Source organism: Centrocercus urophasianus, unplaced genomic scaffold, assembly GCF_019232065.1.
Source record: "Centrocercus urophasianus isolate 14NV4802_14NV808 unplaced genomic scaffold, USGS_Curo_1.0 seq_14, whole genome shotgun sequence".
In the NCBI taxonomy this organism is placed as follows: Eukaryota; Metazoa; Chordata; class Aves; order Galliformes; family Phasianidae; genus Centrocercus; species Centrocercus urophasianus.
In genome coordinates, this window is record NW_024884586.1 from 32,388,835 (window position 1) to 32,413,811 (window position 24,977).

The 24,977-nt window shown below is 45.3% G+C and overlaps 3 protein-coding genes across 4 annotated transcripts in view; 1 reads left to right on the forward strand and 2 right to left on the reverse strand.

The window, feature by feature from the left end:
- The window catches only part of POMT2 (protein O-mannosyltransferase 2), a 29,579-nt gene extending 21,764 nt beyond the window's left edge, over window positions 1-7,815 (reverse strand). The window contains exons 1-7 of the mRNA XM_042814081.1: window positions 7,622-7,815; window positions 7,324-7,408; window positions 6,465-6,569; window positions 5,282-5,390; window positions 4,347-4,455; window positions 2,502-2,661; window positions 24-130 (exon numbers count right to left, since the gene is read on the reverse strand). Of these exons, the coding sequence (XP_042670015.1) occupies window positions 24-130; window positions 2,502-2,661; window positions 4,347-4,455; window positions 5,282-5,390; window positions 6,465-6,569; window positions 7,324-7,408; window positions 7,622-7,815 (869 nt within the window). The remainder of the gene's footprint in view (window positions 1-23; window positions 131-2,501; window positions 2,662-4,346; window positions 4,456-5,281; window positions 5,391-6,464; window positions 6,570-7,323; window positions 7,409-7,621) is intronic.
- Window positions 7,816-7,878: 63 nt separating this feature from the next.
- On the forward strand, window positions 7,879-16,291 carry GSTZ1 (glutathione S-transferase zeta 1). Of its 2 annotated transcripts, none has more exons than XM_042814135.1 (9): window positions 7,879-7,947; window positions 9,501-9,552; window positions 10,460-10,527; window positions 11,217-11,297; window positions 11,775-11,900; window positions 12,359-12,434; window positions 13,222-13,274; window positions 15,210-15,259; window positions 15,854-16,291. In XM_042814135.1, exons 1-9 carry the CDS (start codon window positions 7,927-7,929, stop codon window positions 15,978-15,980), a joined length of 654 nt encoding a protein of 217 aa, XP_042670069.1. In that variant the 5' UTR covers window positions 7,879-7,926; the 3' UTR covers window positions 15,981-16,291. The 2 variants fall into 2 exon arrangements, with proteins under 2 accessions (XP_042670069.1, XP_042670070.1); XM_042814136.1 differs by lacking the exon at window positions 7,879-7,947 and adding an exon at window positions 8,904-9,017.
- A 195-nt stretch (window positions 16,292-16,486) lies between these two features.
- Window positions 16,487-24,687, reverse strand: LOC122157914 (rab9 effector protein with kelch motifs-like). The gene is made up of 14 exons (XM_042814134.1): window positions 24,643-24,687; window positions 24,417-24,543; window positions 23,983-24,159; window positions 23,338-23,443; window positions 22,683-22,805; window positions 21,945-22,164; window positions 20,977-21,000; window positions 20,060-20,182; window positions 19,465-19,652; window positions 18,508-18,707; window positions 18,088-18,206; window positions 17,746-17,800; window positions 17,149-17,246; window positions 16,487-16,969 (listed from the first exon to the last, which is right to left on the reverse strand). Exons 2-14 carry the CDS (start codon window positions 24,539-24,541, stop codon window positions 16,761-16,763), a joined length of 1,767 nt encoding a protein of 588 aa, XP_042670068.1. The 5' UTR covers window positions 24,542-24,543; window positions 24,643-24,687; the 3' UTR covers window positions 16,487-16,760.
- Between the last annotated feature and the right edge of the window lie 290 nt (window positions 24,688-24,977).

Below are 24,977 nucleotides of genomic sequence, written 5' to 3' on the forward strand. Positions count from 1 at the left end.
AAAAGAAAAGAAAACTGAAATACCTTTTATTTAGTACAGCAAAATGAACAGCAAACATTGCCACATAGAGGGTGAGTGGAAGCAAGATGAGGCAGAGCACTCGAGCCAGGAAATGTTTCCCAAACACAACCTGAAACAAAAACAACCTAGATCAAAGAGTGAAAGGAAAAGATGATTGCATAAGCTACTAGATAGTGTCTCCCTATATAGATAGAATGCAACAAGGGCTAGGTACCTAGGTTTCCTCCACAGAAACCAGCTCACTTAGCAAGGATACTCTCACACTCCCACTTCTTTTCTTGCTCCCCAGCGAGAAGTTACAAAGAGTCAGCAACACATCCTCAATGTTTCAGCTGCCTTGACAGAAAAGCTGAGCACTCCATGAAAATCACTGAGAGTGGCAGTTTGTACACAGCTGTGCTAGATTGTGATTGTGTGATCACATCCTGCTAACTCTGCTGGTCACAGAACAAATCATCTAAACACATGATGGGAATAAACAGCTGTGGGACAAGAAAATACCATCAATGTTCATTCACAAATAACTACAAAACTGATTAAGGCAAATGTTCTTATCTTTCCTTCCTCCTTTTTTTTTTTTTTCTTATTCCCCCTATCATCGTAACAAACATATAAAAATTAATCAATAAAAAAAAAAAAAAAAAAAAAAGGGGGAAGTTTTTTTGTTTGTTTGTTTTTACAATAGGGGTGGTGAGGCACTAGAACATGTTGCCCGGAGAGGGGGTGGATGTCCCATTCCTTGGGACAGTCAAGGTGAGGCTGGATGGGACTCTTAGCAACTTGATACAGCTGTAGGTATCCCTGTTCAATGCAGGGAGTTGGACCAGATGGTCTGTAAAGGACCCTTCCAACTCAAGTGATTCTTTGATTCTATGAAAAAGAGCTGAACATATTACAGAAATAAGAACCGACTGAATCCAACAGGAGAAGCAGCTGCTCAGCACAGGTACTTGAGCAGAAGACTAAACAACTACTGGACACTTGGACAAATGCTGACTGATGGCACGTAACCAAATTTATGCATCAGTGGCACATGAGCTAATCTCCAGTCCCCTAAGCAAAATGACTGAAATAGAAATCTCTTTCACAAAGATCAAAGCCTACAACCACAGACTTCAATGCAATGTCAAAAGAGAAAACACTAGAAGGAAAGCATCAAGCAAGCTAGGATGGAGAACTAAGATAAGCTGAAAATTGTAGGAATCAGTCTAGTCCCTGAAACACTGCATGTAAATAAGTAGTTTCCTAACAAATGCAGACATAAGTTATTCAAACTTCATGGGTTTAACCCTTTTTTTTTTTTTTTCTTTTTTTCTTTTTCTTTTTTTTCCCTCCTCAAGCACCACAGTTGCCAAATATTTAGGTATTCAGAAAGAAGCATCTACCTTCTGAAGTAAATTTCTTTACACATTCTAACACTCAGGGGCTTGCTGCTTTTGCTGCCAGCAGCACGAGTGAAATCACTGTGCAGCCAGCTGCTGGCAGAAAGCTTAGACATGATGGATTTGTTCCATTTCAAATGCAATTAACTGACTTTGCTCAACAAGTGCTTCTCTGGAGCTGGAATACGGCATCTTTGCAGCTCATATTGATTCACATTAATCAGAGAAAACAAATCACACAGCAGGAATAGAAAAAGCCCCCCAAGACTCCCCTGTTTATGAGACAGGTCAAAAACAGTAAGTGAAAGAAACACAATTTCCAAGTTTCATGAAAGACAAGGAGAGAACTGAACACCTCTCAAAAGATAATTCTTTGAGCACATTTTTTATCCTGCTGGTTGCAAAACAGTAAATAGTCTATCGAGATATTTCTCCCAGTAGCAGATTTCACGGTTGCCAGCATACAATATATTAGAACAGGGCACCCAAATACACTAGTGAATTTCTTAGAGCTTAGAAGAACTAAAGATGAGTGAAATCAAGCAGTCTCTGGCTCTCACCATCCTCGGGATGCAAACTGCAGAGACTGCCATTACAGAGTTTGCCTATGACTCTTGCTGGACTACAGCACACTGCTGCTATGCAGCCTGTGACACAGAAAGTACAGCCTGAGCTTGCTCTGCTCATCATATTCTATGATTCTATGCTTATGCAAACTCAGAACTGCAAGACACACCTGTCTGCCAGGTATCATGGACTCCTCAGAAGGTCAATAACAGAGCAGAATATCATCATGCTTTGGGCCACTGCACAGCCATATTCAACTCAGACCAAAATAAAATTCATCCAACTGGAAAAAGCAACAACCTTTTTTTGCACTCTTATGAGATCATATACAAGTTTTTAAAAACAAATGGCAATAGTTTTTTCTATCACAACGCTCATCGCTAATCATCATAATCTACCTCAGTTGCCTGTTTGCTGTAGATTATCACACTTTGGCTATTTCCATAGTTATCAAAAACCAAAATTACATAGATAAAAGAAAAGAAAGCAAAATAAGAAAATCCTTAACATAAATAAGTTTTTAACACTCACCAGTGACAAGCTGAGGTTCCCCAGCAAGTCCCAAAGGTCATAGATTGTATTCAGACCAACCAGCAGGACTACAAAAAGTCCAACAAACTTCACCCCCATTGCTCCAGCAAGGTTCACCCCTGTCAGACTCAGCCACAGCCACCAGGAAGCAGAGAATGGCCTGCAGGACAGAGAGATGAAAGCAGAAAATAAATTATGGCTACATGAACGAGCAGCTGTGATCAGAAAAACAAACAGCAAATCACTACCCCACAAAATTACGTTCTATTTTCTCCTCAGGAGCTCATGAGTAACAGGAAAGAAGAAAAAAAAAAAAAAAAAAAAAAAAGTGTTCCTGTCACTCTCTAGATGATTCTTATGATGCAAGGAAGCTCTTGATGCAGGGTCCAGCAGAGCCCATCACATCAGTGTAGGCACCCCTGTATTTTCCCTTTAAAAAAGGGAGCACAGACATCATGTATAAGCTGAATTATCATTTGAAAGACAATTTCACTTGTAAAGGGTTTGAAATCTGAATTCAGACTTCATTAATGAGTTCCATAAAAATGCAAAATTACATCGCTCAGATGTAAGGACAGGGAGGATGGCATCAGAAAAAGAGCAGCCACTTTCAAAAAAGCAGAAAGACCATAGAGAAGAACATTTAACCAAAGAATAAACAAAAGCTGTAGCAAAAAGCAATGACATTACAAACTAAACTAAAACTGAAGCAAAAAGATGAATGAGGATGACAGGAAATTTAAAAGCCTTTTCCTCCTGACTCCTGATGCCTCGATACCTGTTTTGGTTAGAAACCCTTCTGCTCTGCTACGCAACACAAGAGATAGAGCTGGCTTTTAATATCTATAAAATCGACTAGGTAAAGCTAATACTGTTTTCAAAGACATGAGAAAGTTCAGGTCATGGTACACACAGCTGCACCATGAGCTGATCAAACACTGCCCTGTATCTTGGTGCTTGCACTCCCTGGCGCAAGAGCTGTCAATTGGAATGGCTCCACATGGCCCTATATGACTTTGTGGGCTGTGTTTCAGCCATGCTTGCTGCAATCATGCTAAGACTTAAAGGATCCATTCTTGAACAACACATGAAACAAAAAATACTTATACAGCATTCTAAGATTTTATGCCTTCAAATTCTGCATGCTTTGTGTGGAAACTGCTCTGTACAGCTCAGCCACAAAGAAGCCCCCTGACAAATCCAAACAGCTATAAATCACCACTCTGCTTGGATAAGTCTACAGCAAATATCCTAACCATCATCCTAACTGTATTTCTCAAGTTTTTAACCTCTTTAAATCTAACAAATTACTCTTTACCTCATCCAGCAGGATTTGTAAGTACTTGTAGGATTACAGTCATGGTTAAGCTCTGTTACTCTGGCCTGGAGACAAAGAGACTAAGCCAAGACAGCATATTAATATTTTTGCCATTAAGGAGTAAAGCCTTGGCAAACTACAAAAATTTTTCATTCCTCTGCCTCCAACCGACAGTGTCCCATGCCACATTCTTTCCAGTCAAGGAGTTTTAAAAAGATTTTAAACTTCATTTTAGATTTACCATTTCATAACCACTATTTCTGCTGAAATTCTTCTTCCTGAAAAATAATGTATTTAAGTCTCTCTCTCAGTTTACTTCTGTCATAATCCTTTCTCCCTTGTTTCACAAACCCCTATACTAATGGGGTTTATCTCCTCTACCATGCACCATTTTCACCTCCAAGTTTCCTGGAACAATCTAGTCATAGCCATTCTCACAGACTACCAAGTTTCAGATGTGTTCAAGTACTTAATCCATGCAAAAGTTGGGTACTTATGGTTTAAAAAACCAAAAATCTTTATCTTACCTATCTGCACATGAGTTACACTTCACCATACTCAGAACAGCTCCCATAAGGAAGAACATCAGAATGGGGTCAAGCAGAATATACTGAGACAAAGTAATACAGCCCGTATCTGCAGATACACAATAACAGCAAAAATGTTTGCGGTTACAGAGTGAACTAACATGGCAGGAAGACAGCTTATTTGGTGTAGCTGAGTCAAAAAGAACAAGGGCAATTTTAGAACTTGAAGTAGGCTGGAACAACTCAATGTCTAATTGGATAAGAAATAAACTTTCACTCACAGAAACCAGGCAGAGGAGCAGTACCTGTGAAACAGCAGTCAGCGTGCCAAACATATTCAGATGGCGAGTGCTGCAGACAGCAATGATTAATCTACTAAAGCACCAGAACGGTGCCTGAGGATGATGCAGAAGGAGAAGTCATCTTTCAGATACCATCTTTAAAAAATGGGAATTTGAAGTCCCCGTGCCTCAATATCTGCATCTCCCAATAACGCTCCGATTCGAGCAGCTTCATTTGAAATGCTCATTGCTCCACTGTTGGCTCAATTCCAAAGAGCATTACTTATTTCTTACTGTGAACTCTTCCATAGAGTGCAGCTGGTTATTAAATATCTTTGCAGTTCATATGGGAGACATCAATATTTCACCAGTGGGCAAAATTATTCCTGACTGTGTGTGTTGTAAAAATTCTTAAAAGTGATGTGAAACGTAGTCCAATGCTGGGGTCATGCACATAACAGAGATACCAATAAACATTTGACTGTAAAATCCTCAAGAGGATTGCCAATTAAAAAGTTGCATGTAAAATAGAAGGACTTGGCTTTTGGGAGCTTTTTTCAGTAGGCATAATAACCTTCCAGGTAACACATAGTAAGCCAGAAATGACATTCTCTGAATTCATCTATTCCACTATGCTGTAGCAGGAACACCTACCAAAAATAAGGATGAAAGCTGTGAGTAAGGCTGCTGGCAGAGACTTGGACAGCTCTAGCACTGTGAGGTAGGCAAAGGGTACCAGGCAGGAGCCAAGGAATGCACAGAACTGTAGGGAAAGAAGATAATGGGAAGAGTTATACCTTTCCCCAGTGTGAAAGCACACACATCCCTTTCTTTCCTTCATGCTGTGTATCTATCAACAACAAAAGGTGCTGAAGTTATAGAACTGACTCACTGGTATCGCCCGACAAAAGCCAAATGAGCAAAGATACTGCTCAGAGAACAACAGTTGCTTACACTGTTCTGTCTCTAGAGGTGTCAGGAACAACAGTTAGTCATTCTCCTTCTAGACGACATCAGATTCATAAAAACAAATGTCAAGTAAACACATTACATGTCCATCATATTCAACTTATTTCAACAAGATATTAGGATATAAAATGTAAGAAAAATGCATCTCTATCTTACATCTTTAGCAGACCAACATCACCTTCTCTAGATAAATGAGAGTGAGGGTAGCTGAAGGACAAAGAACAGAGAACTCAGCTGAGGGAAATGTAGAACCATGAGTAGCTAAAGACTGGGTAAGTAAACTAAGGAAATACACCTTCCAGTTTTCATCCTTCTTTCTACGCACCAGCAATTGGCAGCTCTTTTGACTGGAGTTATCTGCTGCCATGCTTATGGCTCTAAGTCTCTTTTAGTAACAGCACAGCCAGGGTTTCAAGCAGAATACCAGTCTGAATAGTAATCTTCCCACTTTGGCTCATTCAGCTTAGTTTCACTAGAAGCAGAACGATCCTGGTTTTCTTGAGATCCTTGGCTCCCAGCCATCAGGGAGTTCAGCAAAGCACAGCAGGGTGAGCAGAAGCCCAAGCTCAGCACCGTTCCCTTTGTAAGACAGGTAATACACCTGTCACATTCAAGACTATAGTCCCTTTAAATTCACAGTAAGAGACAACCTCTAGAATCACCTCACTTTTCACATAGCCTCTCACAGCCAGACATCAGGATTTACTCACAGTACAACTACCAGCATTCTTTTAGGGAGCTTAGAGACAAGGCACAAGGCCAAACAGATCTCTGATCTAATCTAATAGAGCTGCTCTTAAGACATAATACTCTGTACTGAAAAGCACAGGAGAGTTAAAAAGCTTGATACTAGCCTTTCATGCCTTACCCCTCTCATTCCCATGTAGTTGTGCTGTTCATATCTGTCCCCTGGCTTTTGAAAAGGAAACGTTCCATCATATCCACTCAGGTAGCCAGCAAGTCCAATCAGCATCTAAAAAAAAAAAAGAAGTTAAAGAACTGATCAGGAAGGAAAACCCAAAGGGAGAACCCAAAACAGCAGCAGGTAAGATTTTCATACAAGCCAAGTCCAATTCACAGCACAGTAACTTAATTCAGACACATCATCCAAATAATGGATTTCTGCACAGAATTAACATGCATCCATACTGCCTTTGTCCAAAAACAAAATCAGAAGGGATCAAAACTTCGTCTCTGACTAGAATGACAACTGCAGGCTTGTAGCCCTGTGTATGGGGTTTAGCACATTGAATTCTGTCTCTGAACATGCTCCCAGAGCTTAAGGAGGTTAAGCCTGAAAGGAAGACAACCTGAGGTGAAGAGAGCCTTACCAACCCTGTGCAAATCTTGTTACTCTAGGACAAGATCCCTACAGCAAGCCATGGCTTCGTGGCAGGCATCTGAGCTGCATAGAAGCCATCAAAAGCCATTTGCTTCCTTTAATCTGTAAGCTTCAATTAAACATCCTCTCTGGACCACATAGTTCATTTCTCAACTTGCACATGCTCAAACCTTCCCAATACCTAGCAGCAACACTGATTTGTTTCCTTATACTAAGCACTTCTATAGAGAGATCAAGCTAGGGCTCAGGATGCAGAACGCAAACACCATGAAGCCAACAACAGCTGGGAAAGGTTGGCATTCATTCAAAGGATGGCACAGCCATCAATCAGAAAAAAAGGGGACAAATCTGGGGCTTCTGAAACACACGGAGCAATGCCATTTACCTTCCCCAAAGGAGGATGGACATCAAAGAAGAAGGTCCGGTTAATGTAGTAACTTCCCATCTTCCCAAAGTGGGTTTCATCCCAGCTGGAAAAAATAAACACAGAACAACCTACTGCAACATCGACAACTGTCAAAAAATCCAGGTCGGTTTTTTCCTCCCATTTTTCATCATGTAAAGGGTTACTGCCACACACTCTATGAAGGACAACGCATTGCATTCACTGGGACGACAGCGTGGCGCGTACTTTAGCCTTATTAGGCAGCGTCTTTTCTAAGATTCCGACCCCCAGCCCGTACCAGACGTGCGGCGGCTCGGGCAGGCGGTGGAAGCGGGAGGCGAAGCTGAGGAGGGTGACGAGGCCCAGCGCGGCCCGCCAGCCCGCCGGAGGACGAGGAGCGAGCGCGGAGACGGGAGGCGCTCCCTGCGGCCGGCGGGTTCCCCGCTGCCGGAGCGGGCCCGACCCGGCCCTGCCGCCCCCCGCCGCCGGCATGGACGGGGCTCCGCCGCGCGGCAGCAGGCCGGGTGCGGGGCGAGCTGGGAGGCGGAGCGCGGGGCACGCCGGGAGCCGTAGTCCTGCCGGAGCGCCGGATCTGCTGCCGGAATGAGCTCTGCCGCGGCCAAGGTACCGGCGGCTTCGGGAAAGGGCAGGCGGGCGGCGGCGGGGGGCAGAGCTCCTGGAAGGCGGTGTTTTCCCCGTCCTCTGCTCAGACGGCCTGGGCCGCACTCCGGCCGCCACCGGCTGGTTGTTGCCTTTCTGTCCACCTCGTTGCCTTCCGGCGCCCGCAGGATTGCAGAAGGGCGGAAACGGTGGTTAATAAAGGCAGATCCACGGCTCTGCAGTGGCAGAGCTCTTGAAAGTGTAGCGGAAGCAATTTGCTTAACGCGATTTAGTTACCAATGAGTGCAGGCTGCAAAGGGACAAGGAGCTGTGGAGAGGGTCAAGAGAAATGTTTCTGCCAGCTGAGGGACCAGAATCTGCAACAGGTGTGGTGAAAGAAATGAGATTGCAAGCCAAAACGTTGCCAGCCAGGTCCCCAGGAAGAACGAGTCAAATAGCATCTCACAGACACCGTATGCATCCTTTTAAAAATAAAAAATAAAAATAAAATTATATATATATATATGTATGTATTTAGAAGTCATAGTTCCTATTTCTTTCTCTGCAGCCCAGTCTGCGATTGGCCTGGTACTGATGGGAGGAGGGCAGCAGGAGCCCTGCCCAGTGAAACAGAAGTACTGCACACAGCTTCGGTCCCATCAGTTCGTGTCCTTGAGCTGTGTCTCTGCACTGGCAACTGCAGAGAGCCTGACAGTCTCTCCAGCTGTCTTATTTATCCAGGACAAAAAGCTAGAGAAAGAAGTATGGCTTCTAAAGTTTTGCACAGAATGGCTTAGGTTGGAAGAGACCTTAAAGATAAGTGAGCTCCAAGCTCGAAGCTGATTAATATGTTCTGACAGCAGGGCTGGGGCTGCAGCACAGCACGTGGGGATGCATGTGCAGCTGGCTGCAGTTCCCAGGACTGAATCCAACTGGCTGGTTACCTATGTCCTGAACATAGACTTTGGGGGCGTGGTGCTTTACTTATTGGCTCCTAAATCCTTCCCCATCCGGCTGAGTTAAAGGGGAAAGAGAAGCGCAGTTCTTTTATTTTCTGGGCTGAACCGCACACACTGGCCATGGCTTCAGAAAAGGTGAGAGCTTGGTTGGGGTGAAAGCATGCAGGGAAGCTGCCTTGGTGCTGGAGTTGAGATGAAGATGAGTTGTCTGCCCTCTTGGTGTTCGTCTTGAACAGCAGTAGCTCATCTCAATTGGAAAGATGCTGGTTGTGCCTTCCTCAGCTTGGAAAAGCTGTTTTATGCTTGGCACAATCACTGAGGAATTAGCTTCAAAAATACATGACAGAGGGAAACCTTGTAGGGGACAATTTTAATATCACTTGTACATTGCTGAAAAGAGATGCAACTGAACATTCAGAGGGCCAGAATGAAAAAGAGGAGCACTACTTGCACAGCCAGAATGGGAATAGAGACTTCCAGAAAGAAGTTCTCTCCCCTGACAAGCCTTGCTCTGCTGTATCTTATGCCTCCTGAAATGCCTTCTGGTCATGCACTGCTCTCCTTTAAAATACTCTGGTATTCCCACCACGTAACCACTTCATGTCTTTCTCTTCTCAGCCAACACTTTACAGCTATTTCCGAAGCTCCTGCTCATGGAGAGTGAGAATCGGTAAGAACTAGTTTTACTGTCTTGGCGCTGCTATGATATCCCCAACCTTTCACTGACAAATTAGTCACTTGATAGAGATCAGCAAACATGAACCTGGGACAGTGACACAGCATTTACTTAACCTTCTCTGGAGTGGGAGGGAACACCGCAGGCTACCTGGAGCTGCAGGATGAGAGGAGCAGGCAGGAGGTCTTCTCAGTTAGAAGGGAATCCAAGGGTAACTTCTATAGCCATCCAACATTCAAGCAGGAGGCTGCACATCGCTGGTGTAAGCTTCTCCCCAGTTTTCCATACTGGAGGGCAGAAGCAGCAGCTCATTGCTCAACTGTGGACAAACCTTGCTCAACAAACTTTGGAAGGGTTTTCTGTTCTCTTAGTATTTTTTGCGGATTTGTCTGCAGTTTGTTACAGCAGTTTGTTGCTTTTGTAAAGCTAACATGATGCAAATGGCTGTTTGTTCCACACTATTTCAAGAGACACTAGACTCTTTTTTATGCCTATATGGATCAGATCACCCTAAGAGCCAAACAGGGCTGGGAATGAACCCTACTTAGACTGAGACAGTCTTGAACACATTTTGGAAGGTGAGCACACGATCACCTGTCCTACCTAAGCCTCTGTCAGCAAGTGCTGTGCTGCGAAAAGCAGCAAAGCTTGTTTTGAATAATAGAGTGTTTTTGACAAGACTGCTCTTTGGTCCTTCATTTACATTTGGTCCTTCATAGAGTGCTGTCTTCTCACAGGACTCAGGCTGCCTTTCTTGAGGTATAGGGTGTTTTTCTGTTTTAAACCTTTTTTTTTTTTTTTTTTCCTCCCCGAATGGAGATAGTAACATTTCCATGAGGTCACTACCAATGAAACTGGTCTCAGTGTGCCTGTCTGAAGCTGTGTACTCTCTTCTCCCTAGCGCTGGCTATTAAAGGGATTGCCTATGACCAGGTACCAGTGAACCTCATGAAGGATGGGGGGCAGCAGGTAAGGATACACCTACCATTAGTCCCTCCAAAAGTACTGAACTTGGGGATCAGCAGGGGAATTGGGATGAGCACTAAGGAAAGTTGCTAAATTCCTCACAGCTTCTCTGTAGTAGTTGCTTTCAATCAGTATTCCCTGGAATGCAGAGTAAAAGGAGATGACTGCAGAAGACTAAAGATTTTCACCTCTGCCTCAAAGATCTGTGATTGAATTTCATAAGTCTGAAGATCTTTTGCTCCTGCTTAGCATGATATAACCTAGCACCAGGAAGGGAGAGCAGAACAGAGAGGGCCATCCAAAAGATGCCAAATGATACAGCACAAGGCTTCAAATGGCCTGCCAAAGGCTGTGTTGCCAGAAGAGATCTCCAATTAGAATGGTGATAGTGATACTGCTGTACTGCCACCCATCCTGGGCTTGGCAATGATGGATTATAAAGAGGTAAGGCAATCTCACCTTGAGTGAAGTAATCTCTGAGCCTCAGCAGGAACTTGCTGTGGTAGGCTAATGGTGCAGCACAACTTAGTGCAAATGTTAGCACTGAGGCAGAGGGAAAAGCCAGTTTGTTGGGGTTTTTTTTTTTGTTTTTGTTTTTGTTTTTTTTAAAAAAAAAAAAAAGCCCTATGGGAGCCTGAGGAAGAAAACAAGAAAAAGTTCTGGTTGCAATAATCTTGGGTTCATTTCCACAGTTTTCTGCTGAATTCAAGGCAGTGAATCCAATGCAGCAAGTCCCAGCCTTGAAAATTGATGGTATCACCATTAGTCAGTCGGTGAGTAACAGCCACATACCTGCTAAACACTGAATCACGCTGCTGACCAGAAGGCAGGGGGGGAAGCTTTCCCTTTGTGTTCCCTCAAACCTCTCATCTGTGTATTACAGAATAAATAACATTTGTGTTAAAGAATCCCACCTGGGGGGGAGAAAAAATAGCATGTAACCCCTACAGGGAAAATCCTGTCAACTCAGCTTTGGTTCAAAATTCCACCTTTGACTGAGCAGTTTGTAGTCTGGCTTAGAGTGCTGTGCCAGTTTGTCTGAAACTACAGAGCAGGTCTAAATCAGAAAGTCTTAACCAAGCATCTAAGGGGATATGCTGTTCCTCGGACTAGGAACAAATTCTATTTGAAAACTATTGTATTTTGTCGGACCAATTTGAAATTTCCCTTTCCTAAGTGTTCTGGATGCATACTTTTCTACTTTTCCCTCTCTCTCCAATAACCTTCCCTTATCTCTTTGTTCGTTACAGCTGGCTATAATTCAGTACCTGGAAGACACTTGTCCTAACCCCAGGCTCTTGCCCCAAGATCCAAAGAAAAGAGCCCAAGTCAGAATGATCTCGGATCACATTGCTTCTGGCATTCAGCCACTCCAGGTATTGCCCGGTCATATCCATGTAAATGAGAAAAACAGGATGGATTTCCAGAGAGTGGCAGATTTTAAGACTCTGTTAGCAGATGAAATCTATGCTTAGCCTCTGCTTGATCTGTTGCCAATGGCAACAGAATTTCATACAAAGAAAATCCCATAGCACCCCATTGTTCTTTCCAGAAACAACTGAACCCATATGGTTTCAGTGCAGGGCATACAGTGTTTCAGGAAGAGGGAGTGAGCCCAAGAACTTGGGCAGACGAATATCCTGGCAGGTTCTGTTACAGAAGAACAGGTCTAGGAGAAAGCAGAGCACATGGTTCAGCAAGAGGGAGGTCAGGGCTGACACAGCAGGCCAAGTTCAGGCAGGGCACTCAAGCTTGGCACTTCTTAATCTGCCTTCTCTAGGCAAGGTCCAGCCAACAGCTGTCCTTTTAATCTGGAGATTGTTTGCCTTCACAGAATTTGAGCATCCTGAACAAAATGGGGGAGAGAAAAATGGAATGGGCTCAGCATTGCATCACATCTGGATTCCAAGGTATATCCTGCATCCAAAATGCTCAGCACTTTCACTGCTCTTCAAAACTGTGAGCCAGCATGCTGCACCACTGGAGCCCTAGTTTCTCCTCAACCAGGCTGGGAGACACAGTGGTCTTCTTGCTCAGAGTCCCTTGTCCAGTACTACTAGCTCTTTAAGGTCTTGGAGGAAAAATGCTCTCCACAGTGTAGTTCCACTGCTGTGCATGGAAGAGGAAAATCCCAGGGCCATCCTCTATGATGCCACAGTTGATTCACCCTGAAGTATGAGGGCTGACACCACTTCTGCTTTCCACTCAGCTGCTCCTGAAGTAGTGCCTTTTGCTTTGAAATTCTATCAACCTATATATTGGTATTCTTTTGTCTAAAGAAATCTGATGGCAAACTCCCACAGAATTTGGCATGTAGCAGAGTCTTTCTTTACTTTTTGTTTCTTCCAAACTTTCCTCCATATTCTAGAATGGCTGGTGCATCTTCACTTCTGGATAGTGAACTTTTCTACTTTTTCTCTTCCTACTCTCACATATCTCCACATTGTGCTCCTAGGACCTCATCTGCATTGCCTGAAACAGCTGGGTCCCAGGAAGCTTAGGGAAAACTAAAGACTCATGTAACTATGTTACTGTAGGATTTATGTTCTTTCTAGATCCTGTCCTGTACTGCACCTTTTTCATCCTCTTCTCAGAGTTAAAATGTCCTTGTTCATAATTCACAGTTTAAAAAGTCTCTGAGGTTCCTTTCAAATGATCTTCCAATGCCTTACTCCAGTATACCACCTCTCTTGGCAGCACTAGAACAGATTCTGCAGCACACTGCTGGACGCTACTGTGTGGGAGATGAGGTAAGTACCAGAGTTACATATTGAGCAATGTGTCCCAGCATGTTCCATTAACTGGGAAAGGGAATTAGTTGTAGAGACACAGCACAACTATATCCTGTGCCTTGTACTACATGCAGTGTCTATACTATAAGAAAAATAGCTGTACCCTACTTAAGCCATTACTGACTTACAAATAGCTATTCAGATGTTTACTTATCCCTGCCTAGGAACTGCTGATAGCCAGATATTGCACTCCTGTCTAAAGTCTGTGAACTGGCTGCCACTAAACAATGTGGGAAAAGGCTAAGTACTTTTCTTGTCCACACATGTAGAGATAGGATGAGGAATGCCAAGGCATGGATGGAGCTGAACTTGGCGAGGGATGTGAAAAATAACAAGGGGTTCTATAGGCAGGAGGAGACAGATCAAGGAGAGTGTTTCCCCTCTAATAAATGAGAACAGAGAACTGGCTTCCTGAGACATGGAAAAAGCTGAGGTACTCAATAAGTGCTTTGCCTCAGTTTTCACTGGTGTCAGGCTCCCCATGTTTGCCAGGACCCTGAATCTCCAAGTGTGGGTGAGGGGGTGGATTCCATATCACTGTAACAATGGAACAAGTCTGAAACTTCCTCATGAAACTGAATGTATATAAGTCCATGGGGCCAGATGATATGCATCCCAGGGTGCTGAGATGGCTGATGAGGCTGCTGAGCCACTCTCTTCTTGGTGTCCTGGGGATATTGAGGCCTTCCAGTATTTGAAGGGAGCGTACAAACAGGAGGGGGAACAGCTGTTTACGAGAGTGAATAGTGATAGGACAAGGGGGAACTGTCTTAAACTGAGACAGGGGAGATTTAGGCTAGGTATTAGGAGGAAGTTTTTCACTCAGAGTGGTGATGCTCTGGAACAGGTTGCCCAGAGAGATTGTGGATGCCCCATTCCTGGAGGCCTTCAAGGTCAGGCTGGATGTGGCTCTGGCAGCCTGGCCTAGAGGTTGGTGACCCTGTCCACCGTGTGATGGATGAAACTCCTCAAAGATGATCTTTGAGGTCCTTTCTCAACCCAGGCCATTCTATGATGATTCTTTTCACTCTTAGTAGATTTAGTGTCCCATCTGAGGGGCAAAGCATGGCTCAAGAAATGCAAATTCTGCTCTTAACTCTGTCCTGTGTAAACTTTAACCAAGTTATGTCATTTTGCTGCTCTGTTTCTCCAATTTTAATATGGGCAGACTGCAGGAAGACATTGCATACAGGTTGTTCTGACCCTTTCCAAGCTAGAGGCAACTCAGACCTGTTCCATTTAGCAGTCCTGTTTGGCAAACAGTGAGATCCTGCCTATAAAAGGTGGGAAAATATTAGTAATGAGGTCTCATGCTGGAAAGTAACGTGTGCTCTGAAAGGTGCCTACAGTTTCGTGATCTGGGTAATAGGGTGGAAACAGTTGCCTTTTGTGCAGTTAAGCAGCTACCTGTATTATATATAAGGAGTGTTCTTTTCAGGTTGGAAGTCCTTGAGCCTGCATACAAAGGTCCTGTGTCCTGTCATTCAGCAGTTCCTGACCTTGGTGGAGCTCTGATGCTTCTGCAATGCAAACAAGCAAAATTTATACATCCTTTCCCAGCCAGGCAACACCTATACCCATCCCCCCAGCTTCTCCCTCTGCAACTTGCCAGCACTTGTTTACTTACTGGCAGTTGCTTTAGAAGCACTGCGGGTTTGAGGACACTATGATCAGCTGATAATTAGAAAGCTCCCTAGGGGCTGATAGCTTTTGTGCTATTGACTTCTGTAAGGATCCTTTCCTATCACTGTTGTGGCATTATTAGTGCTCACTTAAATAATGGGATTGTTGTGACAACTCTTTTGTTTGTCCTAATCCTATCTGTGAAATGATATCAGATACCACCAGCTGAAAAAGTAATACTCTGGCCTCTTTTCTGTGCTCCATTTGCAGGTATCCATGGCTGATCTGTGCTTGGTGCCTCAAGTTGGCAATGCTGAAAGGTAATTAAGGCTAAGCTTGAGGTGTTCTTCAAGAGCACCTACTCCTTATGCCAGACTGACAAAACTTAACTTCTGCTTCTCCTTTTGTTAGGGAAGATCCACATCCTGCCCTATCCATTTATACATGCTTCTCTGCATGAGTTTGTCATAAGTTCTTTGTCTCTTAGAGGCTTTTGGAAATGAGGAGCTAGTTTTTCTTCCCAGAGGCCCCTAGAGAAAGCTTGATCCGTGTCCTAATAGAAAAGCTAAGATTGCCTGCACCCTACATCCTCTCTCCCTCTTTGCCCCATATCTACATTGCACAAGGCAGAGAAAAGAGTAATCTGACTGTATTTGTAAACCTGCTCAAGTAGTGACTGCAAGATTCCCAAGAAAGCTGTACTGCCTTCTTACCATAAGCTAAAAGCTATATAAACACCTAATGAAAATGGAAGAACAAGGTAGCTTTTCCATTAGCACGTATTTTTAAACCTGAAAGAACTTCTCTTAGTGCAGATTTGAGATGTGCTGACACTGGGCAGGCACAGAACACTGCTCTGTCCTTCTGCTCACTGGCTGTCTGACTGTACCTCACAAATCCTTTTCTTTTTGCAGATATGGTGTGAACCTGGGTCCATATCCTACAATAACTAGAATAAACAAAGCTCTCCTGGAGTTAGAGGCATTCAAAGTAAGCCACCCATCCCGGCAGCCAGACACTCCTGCAGAGCTGCGATCTTGAGGCCCTTCTACCCATTAAATCAAGTAGCTGGAGTGGCAAGGACTTGAGTGCCAGCAGGAAGCCCTGTACTAACATCTCACTACGTGGGACAGCTGATTTGACTTCTTCCCTATGTCCAGCAGCAATCTTGCAGAATTAATAAAAATCTGTTCAGAGCAAAGCTATAATCAGAAATACATAACCAGCTCACTCCCATATGCTGAAAATTACGGCAATCTCTTCCTTCTCCCATTCACAGACAATGCCCTGTGCATTTTCCTAGTCCTCAGCTGCAAACTATTTGCTAAAGGAATAAATCTCACTTAACATGCCCTCCTTCTATGTCTGAATCATGTTGGTACTTTGACTTTGAGGAACTTTCAAGCTGCAGCAGCAAATCCCATTCTGCTCATCTGAAAAGAAACCAAACACCTGAGTCATGTTCAGAGCATCCCAGAAATTCCAGCTCTGTAGGTCAAAAAGGGAAATCTGTAGGTCAAGAAAGGAAACAAGAAGCCTGTAGTAACTGTGTTCTTGTGCAGATTTATCTCAGATCCCACTGAAAGTTCTGGCACCCAAGCCAGGGATACGATATGGGATTTCTCCCATTCTGATGCTGTGTATCAACTGCCCTAAAAGGGCAATACCCACAGCATACAGAAAGACACTGCAAGTCAGTGATGTCTTGTGCTAAGGTAGCATTCGCTTGCCACATTGCTGGGACTCATTTATTACTGGGACTCATTATTAACCCTCTTTAAGCTGGCAAAGAGGGGACAGACTCATTCTGGTTATCCTGCATTATCCTAGGTCCAGTTGGATCTTCTTTGTGCTGTTGTAAAAGGCCCCTGCACAGTTGGAGCCCCCAAAGACCAGCACCGTATGCAGGTTATGCTTATTCTTTTTCTCTTTGTCCACATCCATCATGGGAGTCAGATCAAGCAACGTGTGGCCAGCTCGTGGCACAGAGCAGAGGTCATGGTGGATCACTGTGCTCCATGAAAGAGTATCTAAAGTAGAAATGGGTTATAAATAATGGAGGGAAAAACAAACAAACAAACAAACAAACAAACCCACCTATGTTCCTAATGCAAGGAGTGAAACAAACACACAAGACTACACATTCAGAAACACCACTGCAGTTCACTGTCACCAAAAGCTATGGAAATAGGGAGGGAGATTCACTCACCTAGGTTAAAAACAAAGGCATCCTGCAGGGCTCCCTTGGCATTGCAGCCTCCACTGATCAGAACTTTCCAGTCCGACACAGCCAGAGCTGCATGAAAACTGAGACCAGAGCAAAGGTGGGGTTGCGTCAGCCAGCAATGGGCAGAGGTGAGCAGACTTTCAGGAGCAGACTGGGGGCTTAAGCTGGGGAATAGAAGTTAACTTCTCTTCTGCCCTGACCTGCTGAATGACCCTGGAAGAACTGTTAGTTTCTCTCTGCAGGTCATGTCATAAATCAAGCCTGAAAAGCACCTCATTACCTCAAGAGTTAGCAAAACTTCTGTGTTTTGCGATATGGAATAAGATAGCAAGGACTTAAGTCACCTCTCTAATGGGAGATAGCATCCATTTCAGATTTCCACTTAGTGATCTGTACTCCCCACAACTTATGAAGACCAGGCATGGGAATTTCTGGTCCCACAGCAGAGGGGCCACCCACAGTGTTTGGCTAGTGAGACAAAGGTATGCAACTGGGTCTGATCACGAGCACCTTTTAAACCTGACTTCACAGAGAATAATAGAGGAAGAAAATGCTTCTAGATCTGCAACAAGATCTTACCAACGTGCAGAAGGCTGTCCTGCACAGAGTGCAACTGGTGTATATTCCATGAAACCTGACAGGCAGGAGAAAGGTTGATTAAATGTCCAAAAAGCTCTGCTAACAGTATTTCTCTACTTTATAATCAGACAAAAACTTTGAAACACTGTCACATCGGCTACCCGTACTTTCTGTTGCCCAGCTTCTTCCAGAAAAAGGATGTCTTGTTTTTCCCATTACCCGCCCCCTTACACCCCCACTAAACCAGAGTTTTCCATTTCCATTGCTAGTCAGGATTTTTAGTGTTAATTCTGCCTTTCCATTCTGCAGGCCTTATTTCACAGTCCTTGCCTTAAAACAGACCTCCAAAGATGGTACGGACTTTCTCACCCAGATCCAAGATGTGCATGTCACTGAGGTAGAGACAAGACCTCTGACCCCCAAAGATCAGCAGCTTGTTCTTCAGTAGAGTAGCTGAATGCCTGAGAAGAGAAACAGCAAATGAGCAAAGCATCTTCAGCACTCTCCCCAGTGTGTTAGCCTTTGTTCAGCCTGCCTTGGCTTCTGTTAATGGGTTGCAATAGCTTCTGTCTGCACCCCTCTCTATCCTCAGCCACTGCAGCCCAAGGACAGAGCCCTGACAGAATATTACTCAAAACACAGCCTTATCTTAATGGAGGAAACTGTGGAGAAAGTCATCTAATATTTAGGAATCTCACTGAGGTGGGAGGGAAGGTGAGGTTTCCTGCTCTATTTTGGAGCTCCAGAGCAAGAGCCTCTCACCCAAGCCTAGGCAGAGGCTTTTCCCCTTCTGAGATGGGCTGGTACCAAATTTCATGTTCTGGATTGAAGATATAGAGCATGTTGCTGCAGGGTCCAACTGCCAGTGATGTTGTTTTAGGGAAAGCTCCTCCAAAAACAAAGAGCTCCTTGCGGTAGATAGTTGCACTGTGGTAGGTCAGCGATGGCATTCTTCCTTTAGCCTAGGAACACAATATCTGCTATAAGAAGTTTGTAATTTGCTGCATGACCCATAAGAAAGGGGTTCCACATCATGCCATGAGTTCATCAAGTCTCAATTTTCATTTTACTGGCTCCCCTATCAGATCTTTGCCATTCAAGCAGACAGTAAATCCTTTCCATACTCTGCACCACTAGAATGCTCTGATGAGAGTAGGAAGTTAACCTCCCACTCCAGCTGTCTCAAAAAAAGACAGGGAACAGAAAGATCTCATCCCAGTATTATTCTATAACAGCAATCTTCTGCTTTAGCCAGGAAAGAGACAGTCCTTAGCTGACAGGATCTGCTTCAAGAACAGGACGCGCAATCCAAAGAGCTAAGAGACCTGCCATGATCAGAGTAGCTCTCTGACTTCAAAAGACCAGTTCCTCAGCATCCAATGTAGCTCTCAATAGCACCATGCAGAATGAGATGCCATTTCCCTTTGCTACTTGCGCAGTACCTCCCACCCACCATCCTGATTAGACACAGCACTCTTGCAGCAGCTGTTTTTTCCACATTGTTTCATTCACTTTAGGCATGCCCTCTTTTCTGCCAAGCTTATGGCCCTTCAGCACAGTTGGGTTTGACAGATACAAGAAAGTTAAGCAGCTCAGGCAACCTGCAGCAACAACAGACCAAGACTTCTGGAGTACAGACATCAGTACATCAATTGCTACATTCAAGCAGGACCTAACACACTTTATGTGCTTTTATTTTAGAAGAGCTGCAGTACTTACAACCACAAGAAGCCATTTCCAGGTGACTGTGTCCAGAATGTAGGTGCCGCTGTAGTCTTTGTCCTCCCTAATACCCCCAAAAATGTAGATACGCTTGGTGTCTGGGTCATAGGTAGCTGTGTGACCACGTAAGCATGACGGCATAGCATTTTGTTGCTGGAGACTCACTGGAAACCAAAAATCGCTGTCTGTAGGAGCAACACCAGGCAGATGGTAGGTAAGTGAGTTTAAAATGGGGACATCATTATGCCATAAGCACAGATGTTAACACAGGTTCTTTGTTCCCTTTCTCCTGTCTGCTTTTCCAGAGCAACATAATCTCTTTAACAAAGTGCAAGTTTCCTGACAGGCAGAGCACAGCAGCAGGCAGCATGAAAATTCTGTTGTGCATCCTGCAGTTACCTTCCCAGCACACTGGGAAATTGCCTGGAGTGACATCACCATCAGCCACTACCTAGAACTCACAGTGACTGTGTTAGGAGTTGTGACCCCTGTGCTGTTCCCTCCCCAAGTGCAGACCCCAAAGGACACTCTCCCACCATTCATCCTTTATTCCCACCCACCCCATTGCCTTTGACAGCCTTAAACTCCTCACCAATTTCCAACTTCCAAAGAGCATCCTTGCAGGCCTGCTGATCAGCCCCTTCTCCACCAACCAGAACAACCGTTCCCTGATCGCTGAGGCACATGGCATGGCACCACCGCGGGCTGGGGCTGCCTGGGGAGGAGAGAGCAGAGTGCTGGGAGCAGTCAGAAGACACTCCTCAGTTCCCTTAACTGGAGAGAATAAGGCAACTGAGGGCTCAGAGGGAGGGAAATAGGAAAGCAAAGACTGCAGGTCTCTTATCATTGGAGTGGCAAAGAACACAGCTCCATGTGCATGATTTTCTGTTGGGTTTGGGGGAAAAGAATTGTACTAAGAGTGTCATCATGAGAAGGAGTCAGCAGAGAGGACTCTGGCTGGATGTAGGACGCATACAGCTGCCACTTCAGAGACAGGCAGGCAGAGGCAAGCTTGGATCCCACTGAGCACCTATTCCCAGAAAGAAATCCCACTTGTGTTCTCTGCTTGCATTACTTACTTGGGGAATGGCTACCAATAAGAGCTTATCGATGCTTAAGACATACCAACCCAAAACCTGGAGCTGCTTCCAGCGATATTCCTCCTACTGCTCTGTTCCTCCCCTTTTCCCATCCCAACCCCTGCATTTGGCTGAGCAAGCTAAAAAATCCTTTTTATCAAATCTTGTTCCACATCTTATTCTTTGCCTCAAATGGTTACACACCCAGAAGTGTCCCTGAGATTCGAAGGGGTTACAGAAGCACACTTAGAGAGCCTGACAGTACTAAAGCACCTACACAATTGCATGCAATATATACAGACAACAGTGCTTGCTATTCCTGATTGCTGGGGAGATAAAGGATCAAACACAAGCAGCCTGTGATGTCAAAGGGAATAGCATCGTCAGCTGGATGAAAAGACAAACCAGGGTCTAGAAACCAGATCTTCACCTTGCAACTCCTCCATTGCCAGATCTGCAGAAGAAACACAGAGATAGCTCCATAAAGAAAGCAGCCAGCAGACATACCCTGGGAAATGCTCAGCTCTGCGGTGTAAGAACCCCCTGGCCTTCTTTCCTCAGTCCCCCAGCCCAAAGCTACCTGATAGCAACCAGTTGCAAGACCAAGAATCATGAAGAAAGTCTCATCAGACGCGATGGAGAAGACAGATAAGAGCAAGGCACACCTCCTCTGATGGCTATCATGCTGTTGCATTTTACATTGCTGATGAAAACCTCATTCTCCCCCCCTAAATTTATCTTTGTGAGAAGCAAGTCCCAGTAAACGATTTCACACAGTGACCACTGAGCTACTGTCAAATATTTACACACGCTCTTGGTCACACCTGGGAGCTGACTTGAAATTCACACTCCAGAAGCTAAAGGTTTAATTCCTAAAACCCTTGGCAGCTACCTCCTCACTACCGAAAATTCAGTGTAATTATACTACTTATATATACTTCTTCTTTTATCCTCCATACTTTAAAAATAAACAATGTCTTTCTATGGACCAAGTGGTATGCTGATGGTAGGGGAACAGACAGCCTAATGGAGAGATTGCAGAACATAGTAGTAGGTTACTTTTTTCTGCCTCTGTTTACTCTTTCGTAAGACAAGGCTAATGGTACATGCCCTCATTTACAACACTTTTACTCATATGAAGTGATAAAGCATATAATGTTACAGTACAGAATATTGGCACTAAAGAATACATCGTGTTCTATATCCTTTTCCCAATGGACAAAAACTGCTCAAGCAGTTTATCCAGGTGGAAGGAGCAGTTCTCAGTACTTTGCCAGGCACAGACAAGCCCAACCCTATCTTGGAGGCACACCAAGAAACGAACTGAAATCTATTGCCATCAGCAGTGAGATACAGCGCAGATAAGACCCATAAATACACCCAGAAGCTGACAGTTACCTTCTACATCAAGCTCTCTCTCAGATGCTCTGGGTTCAAATAAAGTTTTCCTGGGCTCCTTGGGGCAGACAGGACTCTCCCTCCAGGCATCACTGGGTTCTATCCCATGAGGTGGTTGCTTCAGGGCGCAGGGTACCACTAGGCTCCTTAGTGATGTGTGGAAGTCCTTCCTAGCAGGCCAGGAAGCTCTTGCAGTCATCTTGGAGCTCTGACCCTTAACCTGTGACAAGAGCTCTAGTCAAAGCAGTTATGAAGAGAAAAACTTGAGGCTACTGCAAATTTATCTGTATCAGGGACAGAGACAAGTTTGATGCAGTGGCTGTTTTCAGGCTTTCCTATTTAATTTTCAGGGTCAGCATGCCAACAACATCAGCTGCCAAACGCATACCAAGCCACACAGACACCCACTGCCATGTGCCCAGCCAGTGGCCTGCTTTCAGCTACTGGCTGCCACAGGCAAGCTCGTACAGAGGCGACCAGAGAGGCAGAGGGGCATCGGTGCCAGTAACCACGTGGATTAGTGATCCCATCAGTGCTGTTAAATTCAACCCCTTTAGAGATATTATCCAACTTCTGCAGCACAAATGAACCTTTGACTCCAAAACCTGCTTAGTCAGGTACTTTCTATGAGAAAGGCAGCATGTGCTGCTGCTACATTCAAGCTGAGCAGTTTCAGTTGACAGAGCACATACCAAGGAGGAGTGAACTGATGAGAGGAAGGACCCAGTGCACACTTACAGCAGAAGGATCCTCCAGGTCCTGATCAAGGGGCCCATCATCAGCAGGAAGCACTGGGGACTGGGTGGTCTCTGGGACCAGAAATGAGTGTGCAGGTGTACTGCTGGAGACTCCATGGAGCAGCTGGGACAGGAGCAACAATGTATGGTGTTAGAACAAAAGTCCATGCAAACTATCAGCCACAGAAGATGAGCAAAAATATGTACTGCAAGGGACAGGTTCCCTTTCCCAGCAAGGAAATAGCCCAAATCTTTCTGGGATAATCCAACAAAATTTAAAAAAAAAAAAAAAAAAAAAAAAAAAAAGCCAGACAGTGAAAAATTCTAAATCCAAGGACATTAGCACACTGTAAAGCAGTCATTCGTCTACCACAAATCCAGGAAAGTAGGATTAGAAGTGAGCCATTCTCTGCTGCATATCTGCTGCAATACGTGAGGTGTTTTAGCAAAGTTGTGTTTAGTGAGTAGGACTGGATTACTGAGGAAGGCTGAGGTTCAGACCAGATATGTTAACAGATCTATGCAATGTGGCCCTGCCTTGAAGTAGCAAAGAGAAGAAACACAACAGAATGAGAAAGGAAGTTTAAAGTTCAGAGCTGGCAGAGATGATGTGGTTTGGAATCCAGGACAGGGAGAGGGGTTATTGTTTCTTTCACCTGTCCATGGACAGTCAGGACAAGCTTCACAGGGTTGCCATCATGCGTTTCTTTCAATGAGGCCATGAAAACATCCGTCCGCCAGTCTCCTTCCCACACCAGAGACCTGCACAGAGCATCATGGGTTTTCAGCCCACAGCTAGCACCAACCTTTGAGGAATTCTTGCTCCTAAACTTGCTGGAAGCACCTCAAAGCCAAAAAATAAGAACTATGAAAGCGGCAGAGACATCACAGGAAGCTCTAGGGATTAGCTTTTGTTTGGGTGTACAAATGTAACCTCATGAAACAGAGCAGGACAGGGGCTGACTCTGATTCTCTTTCACACTATGGCCAATGACATGCGAGACAGCTCTGGAGAACTAACACAATCTCTAAGAGGTAAAGGGGTATTCTTATCCAAATAACCATCATACTAGACAGTTAAGACTTCCTATTCTAAACAGATTCTTCCACAGGATCTGTGATAGTTTTAGTGCAAACAACGTGCCTGTGGCTTTTGGTTATGCCTCTGTTATATTCAGTCTTCCCAGAGCCATCCCGGAAGGCTCTGGTCTACTTCATATAAAGCCTTGAAAGAAAGGGAAAAGGAGGGCCAAGCACAGGGCAGCCCAGCAGCACCCAGCAGCGCCTTGTCACACCGCTACCTGCAGGCAGGCCCCAGCGTGCCGAGCCGCTGAACCCTGACGCCCGGTGCCACCAACACGTCCACTGTGATGCAGGTGTCTGGGGAGTAGCAGCTCCAGTCCCCCAGGCTGAACACTACCAGCTGCCTAGGCAGTGGCAGGGGCAGCCAGGCCTGGTAACCCATCTTGCTGGACTGGCTGGGAGGGAGAGCAAACAACAAAACATACAATCAGAGAAGAACCAGGAACGCTCAAAAATATACCAAGGAAGCATAGAAAGAGAGGGCTCCTTTTACTCAAGAGCGTTTTGCACGGGGATGCGACGAAGGAAAGCGCTGTCCTCAGAAGGCCACCCGCCTAAGGCCGCAGCACGTCCGGCCGGCCCGGCGCCGCCCCCCTCTCTCCGCCCGGGGCTGCCGCCGCCCGCGGAACGGCAGCGCCGGGCCGGGCCGCACCTGCTCAGCCGCCGCGGCGGCTCCCGCAGCGCCCATAGCACGTAGAAGGCGAGGTCGTTGTCCCAGGCGGCACCGCCCGCTCCCAGCTCGCCCCGGGCAGCGGGGCCGCGGCAGGCTGGCAGCATGGCTGGGGAGAGAGAAAAAAAAAGCGGCCGTGCCTGGCCACTAGAGAGGTGCCGGAGGGCGGCGCAGCTGTGGGCGGCCGCCGGGCATCAACCGCCCCTACCACATCCTCGCCGCGAGGAGCCGAGAGGATCGCGTGGCCCGTACGCGGAGGGAGCGGCCGAGGCGACCCCGCCGCCCCTACATGCGACACTGACGCCAGTGACAGCACTTCAGCGGCTAAGGGAATCGTGCTCCATAAGCGCAACTGGAAAGCGTCCTCCTGCGCGGGGCCAGCACAGCTCGCTGCCAAAGAGCTGGTCCATCCCTATGCAGCTCAACCAACCACTAAAGTTACAGAAAGACTGCGAAATAACGTTGTGAAATGTCACATCGCTTCCCTGCATCCCCGAAGTTGTTTAATTGTGCTCTTGGCCCCATGCCTGAGCCAGGACAGAT

Coding starts and splice junctions, on each gene's coding strand:
- LOC122157914 (XM_042814134.1), bottom strand. CDS start 24,541: ATGCTGCCAGCCTGCCGCGGCCCCGCTGCCCGGGGCGAGCTGGGAGCG. Junction 24,160..24,416: donor CCGCCGCGGCGGCTGAGCAG/GTGCGGCCCGGC, acceptor TCTCCCTCCCAG/CCAGTCCAGCAAGATGGGTT. Junction 22,806..23,337: donor TCCTGACTGTCCATGGACAG/GTGAAAGAAACA, acceptor CTCCTGTCCCAG/CTGCTCCATGGAGTCTCCAG.
- GSTZ1 (XM_042814135.1), top strand. CDS start 7,927: ATGAGCTCTGCCGCGGCCAAG. Junction 9,553..10,459: donor CTCATGGAGAGTGAGAATCG/GTAAGAACTAGT, acceptor TCTTCTCCCTAG/CGCTGGCTATTAAAGGGATT. Junction 10,528..11,216: donor TGAAGGATGGGGGGCAGCAG/GTAAGGATACAC, acceptor TCATTTCCACAG/TTTTCTGCTGAATTCAAGGC.